Genomic DNA, 10102 nt, shown 5'->3' with positions numbered 1-10102 from the left:
GAGACAGACTTTACGTTTGTTCAGCCCAAGGTACCCGCGAAGAAGATAAACGCGATGATACTGTACAAAATCACCGAGCAGAAACGAGGTTTGGGTGCCTAGCAGAAATGAAAATTAATCGCACACCCGATTGTAAGTATCGTGTTAGTAAATTTTTTCCGTATCATACACATGTGACTACAACTCCTAGTAAGTCTCATCTTTTTAGGTCACACAGAAAGCTAAATATCGCAAATGCAGCTCAAGCTGATATGGCTGATAGTTCAGGAATTGCTCCTAAAGAGGCTTTTGAGTTTATGAGTAGACAAGCTGGTGGTCGTGAGAATCTTGGGTTTATACCTATTGATCATAAAAATTATTTACGTACTAAGCGAACAAGAAAAATAAAATATGGAGAGACAGGTGGTGTATTAGAATATCTACAAAAAATGCAAGTAAATGATCCTAATTTCTATTCTGCTATACAAGTTGATGAAGATGATTTGATAACTAACATTTTCTGGGCTGATGCAAGGATGATGTTAGATTATGATCTGTTCGGCGACGTAGTATGTTTTGATACTACTTTCAGGAAAAACAAAGAAGGACGACCCTTTGCCATGTTCGTCGGAGTGAATCATCATAAACAATCAATTATTTTTGGTGCTGCATTATTATATGATGAATCTGCAGAAACTTTTATCTGGTTGTTTGATACTTTTTCCAAAGCTATGTCTGGAAAAAAGCCAAAAAGTATTTTCACTGACTAAGACGCAGCAATGGCTAAAGCATTAGCTTCACAGTGGCCAGAATCATGTCATCGGTTGTGTATTTGGCATATTTATCAAAATGCTGCAAAGCATCTTAGCCACGTGTTTCATAAATTTACCAACTTCGCAACTGATTTCACAAATTGTGTCTATGATTACGAGGATGAAGAAGAATTTACAAATGCTTGGTTTAAGATGCTTGAAAAATACAATCTCAATGGAAATGATTGGCTAAGAAGATTATATGATCTAAAGGAAAAATGGGCACTAGTTTATGGGCGAGACACCTTTTGTGCTGAAATAACCACCACTCAACGCAGCGAAAGCTTAAATAGTCTTGTAAAAAGATATGTCAGCTACAAGTATGATCTATTGCGTTTTTTCGAGAATTTTGAAAGACTAGTGGATGATCGTCGTTACGAAGAAAAAAGGATGGATTTTAGAGCGAGCCAAAGTACTCCTACATTATCATTTCCAGCAAAAATTTTGAAGCATGCAGCAAGTGTTTATACACCAGCAGTATTCAAGTTGTTCCAGATACAACTATGTAGAGCTCATGATTGTTCCTTTAGCTGCTTTAACGATGGTGAAAGTGAAACATTAAGTAAATATAAAGTTATTCCACATGGGAAAAAATACCACCGCACAGTCATTTATGACTCGAAAAATAATAATGTTTCATGCAGCTGCAGGAAATTTGAATTTGCTGGTTACTTGTGCTCACATGCTTTAAAAATCCTTTGTGTAAAGGATATTAAGAGCATTCCTGATCAGTATATTTTGAAGAGATGGACAAAAGATATTAAGTGCGTTAGCACGAAAATCGGTTCAAATCTTCATGAAAAAATAGAGTCAAGGGAAAATGTCGTAAGGAGATATAGAGAGTTGTGTAGATCATATATTCAACTAGCAACAAGGGCAGCTGAGTCTGAAGAGGTATATGAAATTTCCAAACTAGGACTGGATACCACGTTGAAGGAAGTTGATGCAAGTTTGAGGGGACTTACAATTCAGGAAGACCCAATAAACAAAGACATCACATCGGAAACTAGCGATGACCCAAAGCTAGTTGTCACTGCTATTCATAATAGCTATCAAGCAGTAAAGGGGATTAAAACAAAAGAGAAGGCAACTAGTACTACTTCCGTTAGGCCAAAAACCGCTTTAGAAAGAGCTACACAACCAAAAAAACCTCGACAGACAGTTTTAGATCCTCATGAACACCCATCTGCACTTCCACATCAAATCCAACAGGTAAAATTATATTTTCTTGATTTTTGATTGGATACAAAGTTCATTTCTTAATCAATCATCCATTATCAAGGCTAAATAATTTAGTTCATTCTTGTTAATTATTAAACATTTTTATTCATGTCTCAGGAACCAAATTCATTTACTGGAACCATGGGAATATATAGCAGTCAAATGTTGCCGATGCCGTCATCGACATTGATACCTCAACGTAGTAGCCATGAGCTACCGATGCACCTACCCATGTCTCTGCCTTCGCATGATTTATATATGGGAACCATGCCTACATTGACGTCTGTACCTATCTATAGTAATCCTATGTTACAGACAACTCTACCTTCAAACAATGTGCCGGTAATATACTTTTCACGACTGTTTTCATTTTTGTGCGCATGCTGATTGTGAACTCAATTGTACATCTCATGTTTCGATGATACATGGTCATTTAACTAATTTTAATTATTAATATAATAGCAATGGTATACGGGAGGTAGTGGAGGCTACAATACTACAAGCAATTATCAACAACATTCCAATGGCATGGTTAACTTCTTACAGGTACAGTTGATGAATTTGTTTGTCTTCCCTGTTCCCCTCAAACATTTGTTCATTGGACCTTGCTACTGAAAAGAGAACCTTGTTACGTCAAGGATTTGGGTCATTGAAGCTTGTGCGCTTCATAGAAGCTGTTTTATATAAGTTAATTAGCAAGTTAGTTCAAATTGATATTTGTATATCTAATTATGTGTACATTTTTATAATGATTTGCAGGAACAAGTGCAACTACAAACAAGACAAGGCAACGAGCAGTTGAATAACCTACATCCCCGCAGCTACCAATGAGTGAAGGAGCAGGATATTGATGCAATTATATTCTGTCTTTCAATTAATAAGATAATTTAGAAATTTTTAAATTGTTATATTTATGCTTTTAATACAAAAATTTTGATTTCAAATTGTTATATTTATAATTTAAAAATTTTGATATATTGTGCATTATCACTTCCTAGCGGTAGGTAGATCAGATTTCTAAGTGAAACTGAAAGACTGCCACACTAACAAACGCCTGAACTCTTTTTTTTTTTTGAAGCAAATGTAGTCTATATAGCAATGAAAATAAATTAATCTGATAAATTTAACTATAAAAAATAATCTATTTATATTCTCTCTCCCAAATTCATTAACGGAATCCGTTTTGATACTGTTTCCAAACCGAGAAGAGTGGATTAAGGAAATTATATCCGGTTTTGATATTAAAAATAAAGAGGAATACGTGGCGCGATTTCATTGGCTTGACACAGGTGGCTCATATTGCCTTTGGCACCCAAGATACGGACCCCTTTTAACAACCATATGTGCACTAACTTTGACTCCTTCGCATATAAATAATTGAACGAACTTTCTTAAAGTTATTGCTCTTGTACTTTCTTTTTCTTTTGGCTTCTGCTCTTAATTTCCTGATACCAACCCAAGGTATGATGGACAATCAATATCTTTCATTTTAATTATTATTATCATTAATTTCCAAATTACTACGAGAAGACACCGTCTCCAATTATACTTGTCTGCTCCATAAATCTCTTTTTCTTTTGTTTTTTCTATTATTCCGACTTGCCTGTGATATAGCCATGAATCTTGATTTTTATTTGTGAAAATTTCTTTTCTGTCACATCGTGGGCGCCAAAGATGTTCTAGCAAAAATATTTTTGCAACAATCCTCGAAATTTGTATATGGACATGAAATTTAAGTCGTTAGATGACTCATCAATATTCTTCGTGATATGCTCTTGGTTGTTGAAAAAACTCCATCTACTTGGTGAATCAACTCCTTATTAACTTTTCTCCCCAATAATTGTTGGTAAATGAAAGTGGGGGTACCTGCAAAGACACGCTGATGCCTTAATGAGTAAGAGCTCTGAGCAGGTTTTTTTGGAGAGGGAAGGATTAGAAATGTGTACCTCTCTGGTTGAAATTCGACCCTTGTTTATAGGTGTGGAGGAATTGTATCCAGTCAAATATTTTTCTGAATACATTTTGACTATGTACCTGGACCAAATGATCTTCAGGTTCATCCCGATCCAAACCAATTTACTTTTTTCTAGGATCTCTAACTTCCAGGTTATATCTGGTCTTCTTTGATTCCCCTCTATTTTATGGATTTCTAACCTCCGGGGTTTGATTATGTACATGGTATATTCTTTAGCTGATTCCCCCTTTTTTTAGGGATCTGTAACTTCCATGTTATACCTGGTCTTCTCATTAACTGATTCCTTCTTTTTCTGAGGATCCGTAACTTCCAGGTTATACCTGATCTTTTCAGTATAAAAGATAGCAGATCAGGTTAACAACTCTTCATGGGCTTAGACATCAACCCATGAACCAATATTTTATTTACGGTAATTGGGATGACTAGCTATTAAGCCCATTTCATGTGCATGGTCCAAACACTTATCTTGTTATAAGAAGCTCAACACTTGTACAACTCACTTTAAAGAGGATTCTATTTCCATAAAAAAAAACCTTCCCTCCACTAATAAATATAATTGGATAAATTTCTAGACATTTGTAAAACCTGGATGGAGCAACCTGGGGATCCCTTGACTATTGAAGTAGTTAACAATTTCCAAAATATGGTTCATTTTGAAAATATGATAATCCAATGCAGGTAGATTTAGCAATTCAGATATAATTATACTTCTGGACTAAAACTAAAAACAAAACATTGTGGAAAGTTTCTGAACCCAGGAAAGAACCTGGAAAATGGGTCCAACCTGAAGTTATGAATCATAAGATTAATATTGACGCTGCTTGGATTTTAAAGACAAAAACATATGGTTTTGCTCTAATTTTGAGAGATGATGCAGGAAATTTTGAAGCAGGAAGATCAGGACCAACATCATCATTAGACCAAAAGAGGCAAAAGCATTAAAAGTTCTCCAGGTATTGTAGTGGGCTAGATAAACCAACATGAGTAACTTTACCATTGAAGGAGGCTGTAAACTTTTGTTTGACTATCTTAATGGGATCAATTCTCCAATATTTTTGAGAAATAAGGCTGTTCCTGAGGAGGAAATGACGGCTGTAGAGACTTGTACAAATTTTTAGGGTTTTCTTTTTGTCCAAAGATCAACAAATGCGGCTACTAATAAAGTGGATAAACAAGCAACACCTTTTTATTGTATTCTGAATTAGGACAATGTCCCTCTCCATTGTATTCACCCTTATGTATCAGTAGATAAAATCTAATATCAGCAGATGTATGCGCATCAGTGTGCTTTCATCCCAAAAAGATCCATTCAAGATAATATCTCCCTGCCTATGGAAATATTCCAACATCTCAACCAGGTCAACAACCAAAATTTACTATGAAACTCGACATTCATAAGGCATATGACAAGCTTGACAGGCAGTTCATTGAAAAAGCAATGACAACTTTGGGATTACCAAATTGGATTGTTAGAAGAATCATGTTCTACATCAAGAGTGTGACTTTAGCTGTAAAGATCAATGGTGCTCCTCATAGCTTCATCCAACCTAACTACGACATTCGCCAAGGAGACCCATTATCCCCGTTCATCTTCATCATGTGCGGTGAAATCCTTTTGACTAACCTGATTAATCTGGAACAGCAAGGTCAGATATAAGGCATAAAAATCTCAAAAAACTCAACACCTATTATTCACTTGATGTACACAGATGATTTACTCTTCACCTGTCATGCAAACTCCAACCATGGTTACAACCTCATTCATGTCCTAAACATGTACGTCAACTACGCAGGCCAACCAATTAATGCCACGAAATCTTGTATCATTCACCACCGTCAACTACCATCTCGTCAATTTTCCATTTCACTACCACTTCAATACCTCCCACTTACATCGGTGCACCTATTCCTCATGGTAGAATGTTCAAGGAAGTATATAAACCTCTACTGTGAAGACTGACAGACAAGCTACAAGAAGACCATATTACGCAAACTACTCTCCTGCCAAAACACATTCACAAAAAGATTGATCAAATTAAAATGAACTTCTTTTGGGGGCATACGAAAAATACTAGGAAACTCCACCCAATCAATTGGAATACAATGTCTATGAATAAAACAACAGGAGGTCTAGGTATTAGATCAAGAGAAACAATGAACAAAGCTCTAATACTTAAAATATTATGGGTTAACCATGGCACAATCTGGTTCTCAAGCTGTTCTGGGAAGTACCTCTTTACCTCTTCATTGCTCGACCCCATTTAAATCACCAACTCAAACCCTAATCCTACGTGGAGAGATATCATTCTAGGAACTAAATCAATACCCAACGATACTGCCTCAAATCTCCATAATGTAGCTCAGCTCATCAATCCAACAACTAATTCCTGGAACACTCGGCTCATCAACACCATCATTGATCCAGTAAACACCTTTAAAATCATCGCTATACCAATAACCATCAAACCGATCTAGAGACAAACTAGTTTGGTACCCTACAAAAATAGGAGCTTACTCGGTTAAATCGGCTTATAGACTCTTCCACCAAGAAGACAACCAAACTTTAAGATCCTCCTCTTAAAAATTTATATGGACTCTTTCTTGTCCACCTAATATTCAAATTTTTGTATGGAAATTCTGCACAATGGCTTACCTAATAGAGAACTTCTCCACCATTGACAAATCATAGACTCGCACATGTGCCTGAATTGCAATGAATTGGCTGAAACCATAACACATATTTTTTTCTCTTGTCCAAATTAAAGCTCAATTTATATGGAGCCAGATAAGGACCTTTTTACAGAGACAATTCCCAACCATAACTTTAAACATCACTGCTACAACCAATATGGGGAATTTGCTTCATCCTCTGCACCCTCTCAGGAAACCACTAGCTGAAGTCATAACTCGTCTATGTTACATATTATGACACATATAGACCAACAAAAACAAATAAATATTTCAAAAGAGCAATGAACCACCAAACATAATCAAGTTATTGATCACAAAAGGAGCAGCTGAATACATGTGGGCACAACTAAATCAACCACCATTAGCTCTGCGGCTACCTCCAACCAGTCGCAACAGAAACCATAGTGATATACGTTACATGGCTTATGTAGGATAGACTCCGTCGTTACCTGGTCCCCCCCAAATTGAATTGTGATGACGCTTCGATAAATAACCTTGACATAGCTGGAGCATGAGCAGCTTTGTGCAACGCAAAAGGAAAGGTTTTGCTCGGTATAACAGAACCACTTGGCTTTACCTCTGCAACTATGGCAGAGACGAGAGGTATACTAATTGGGCTACATGAAACATGTCTTATGAACTTCTCATCTCTCATGATTGAAATTGTTTCCCTATCACTAGTTTTCTACCTCACCACCAATACTACGTCTCCATGACACATTCAACGACTCATCCACAAAATAAAGGAATTACTGCAACAAATACTACAGTGTGATATATCTCACATATACAAAGAATCAAACCAACTAGCTGACGCATTAGCAAACTTTGATGCCGATAAGACTCAAATACTCGGACACGTCGCAACAAACACATATGGCTGGATATGTGTCCTCAGTTTCTTAATCAGTGTGTAACTCAAGACCAAATGGGCCTCACCTTCTAGCGTGTTCTCAATTTGTAGGGATGAGCAACGGATGAGTGGATGAAAATTCAGTATCACCTACCTCCAACCACGCAAATGTTATATTTGAGAATTTCATCTGTGTTTGATTCATTACAAGCCGGATGTGATATCCGCGGGTGAGCGGATTGGATACAGATGGATTTGCGGATCTAAATAAATTATAAACGAAAATGGATAAATGTTGAGCATGAGCTATACAACTTAGTTTTAAAATTTATATTAGTAAAATATAAATAATTAACATAACAAGAGAACACAATAACTTTCCAACAAACAAAATTATAATATTTATTGATATGAAGCGCTCTGACACATCCAAAATTGATACTTTTAAAATATCATTGAGGTTCTTCAACACTTCTCAAAAGCAAACTATATATATTATCTACCAACTTTCTATAATAACCTTCGTACATATATAATACTAACGTTATTCTTAGCATCGGGTGTTCAATGGATGGGTGATGTTCCACACGCACCAAACTCGTGAAAATGACCGATTTTAAAAATTCACCTGCATCCAATCCGCTGAGAAACGGATTGGGTGTCCACACGCCGAAATGCGGATTGGTTGAGTAAAATCCATGGATTTGGGTGTCTTTGCTCACCCCTATCAATTTGTCTTAGTTTCTTAATTGTAGTTTGGCTTAAAACAAGAAAGGAAAAAAAAAATTGTTAAAGGGGAGCAAAAAGTGATCCGAGGAGTGCGAAAATTATAATCGACTCACCATCTAAGACCTATTCAATAAATTTTTCTAACTCGGACAAAACTGTCCAACTAAATACACCCACTAGCGGGACAAAAACTCACCCATATCTTTGAAAAAGTCCCACCGCCAAAACAAAAAACTATTAGAAGCTATACCACCATCCACGCATCAAAACCACCATCACCAACAAACCCTTCCTGCTATCACCGGAAACCGCCACCACATATACAAGTTTTAGAGAAAAAAAATTCCTTCATCAGAATATCAACTTTCATATGGGTTTTATTGATTATCTTCTGACATTTATAAATCAAAATCCCATATTAACAAAACAGGGTACTGAAACCCTAATCATTAAAAATCGTAAAAAGGAAGAAGATATTTTCAAAATTCAAAGAAACTTTAATTCTTACTTGTTTGATTTTTTAATTATAACAGGCCTTTTATTCATGTTCCAGGTTTTCATTGTCATTATACAGAATCACAAATAAATAAGTTTGTCGACAAAGGTTATGATCAAGTGAGTTGATTACAAAAAGAATCATGAGCTAAATCTTGGATCTCTATTCGAGATTATTTTGAATAATGGATGCTTTTCGTAAAAATCAACATAAGAATCAAAATCAAAATGACTAGAAGCTGAGTTTTAACATAAGATTAGTGGTGCTAATGGAGATGTCGGTGGTGGAATCACTTAGACAATGGGTGCGAATTTTTTTTTTTGGCAAGCCAGAGAATGGGTGCAAAACTTAGGGGTTATTGCATGGGTGGGTGAGTTAAGGATATTTTGGTCCCATTCATAAAAAAATATTGAATCGGTTGTAATTAGGAGTCGATTACGATTGTCGCACTCCTCGGATCCATTTTTGCTCTCCTTTAATAAAAAAAAAACTAGTATTTTCGGTTAGCACATGCAGTCGGCTCTCAATAACCGACAGTTTTATAAATCGATAAAATTTGTTTGTTTTTTTGCAGTGGAAATAATAGGAAAAAGTAAGAGATAGAGAAGGAGAAGAACTTGATATTGATAAAGAGACATCAATCAATTACATACATATAATTTTCTCTTATATACATGAAAGGGAAGACCTATTCATCTAATGGACCGCACATTCATGGGCCATAGGCCCTATAACACTCCCCCTTGTGCGGTTCAATAACAAAGCTTTATACATAGTGCTTCACATATAGTGCTTTAGATGTAGTTCTTCAGATGTTGTTCTCTCCTTGATGACTTGTGCCGAAATCAGTTGCCTCATTAAAAACTTGACAAGGGAAAAATCCAGTGGGAAAAAACCTTGTTACAACGCTTCACATGTAGTTTTTCACATGTTGTCTCATACTTTACATGTAGTTCATCACATGCAATACGATCTTAAAAGACCGACATGTCTAAGTTAATTTCCTCGCTAAAACTTCTTTAGGAGAATTCAGAGGGACAAAACCTGAACTAAAGAAAGAGTACAATATTAAGAAAAATTAGAACATAGTTGGATGCGTATACGTTGCCTCATTAAAACTTTGACAAGGGAAAACCCAGTGGGAAAAAACCTTGACGAAGGGAAAAGAGTACAACGTGACAGATGTAAGTAAAGGTGATCCGTTACAGATGATCACTTTACTCCGTTGAAGTTGATTAGTTGCTTCACAGCTCATAAGGCAGAAAATCCTTGTGGGAAAGACAATAGCCTTAGTTAGCAAATTACTTCATGTTGTTTGTTGTTGTATCATTGAAAACCTTGACAAG

At 36.0% G+C, this 10102-nt stretch overlaps 1 protein-coding gene across 1 annotated transcript; it reads left to right on the top strand.

The window, feature by feature from the left end:
• Window positions 1-758: 758 nt before the first annotated feature.
• On the top strand, window positions 759-2843 carry LOC113305927 (protein FAR-RED ELONGATED HYPOCOTYL 3-like). Its single transcript, XM_026554918.1, has 4 exons — window positions 759-2003; window positions 2130-2354; window positions 2475-2558; window positions 2772-2843. The coding sequence occupies exons 1-4, from the start codon at window positions 759-761 to the stop codon at window positions 2841-2843; spliced, it is 1626 nt and encodes a 541-aa protein (XP_026410703.1).
• Window positions 2844-10102: the final 7259 nt, after the last annotated feature.

This window comes from Papaver somniferum, chromosome 8, assembly GCF_003573695.1.
Source record: "Papaver somniferum cultivar HN1 chromosome 8, ASM357369v1, whole genome shotgun sequence".
Classification (NCBI taxonomy): domain Eukaryota; kingdom Viridiplantae; phylum Streptophyta; class Magnoliopsida; order Ranunculales; family Papaveraceae; genus Papaver; species Papaver somniferum.
This window is presented reverse-complemented; position numbering and strand designations above follow the sequence as displayed.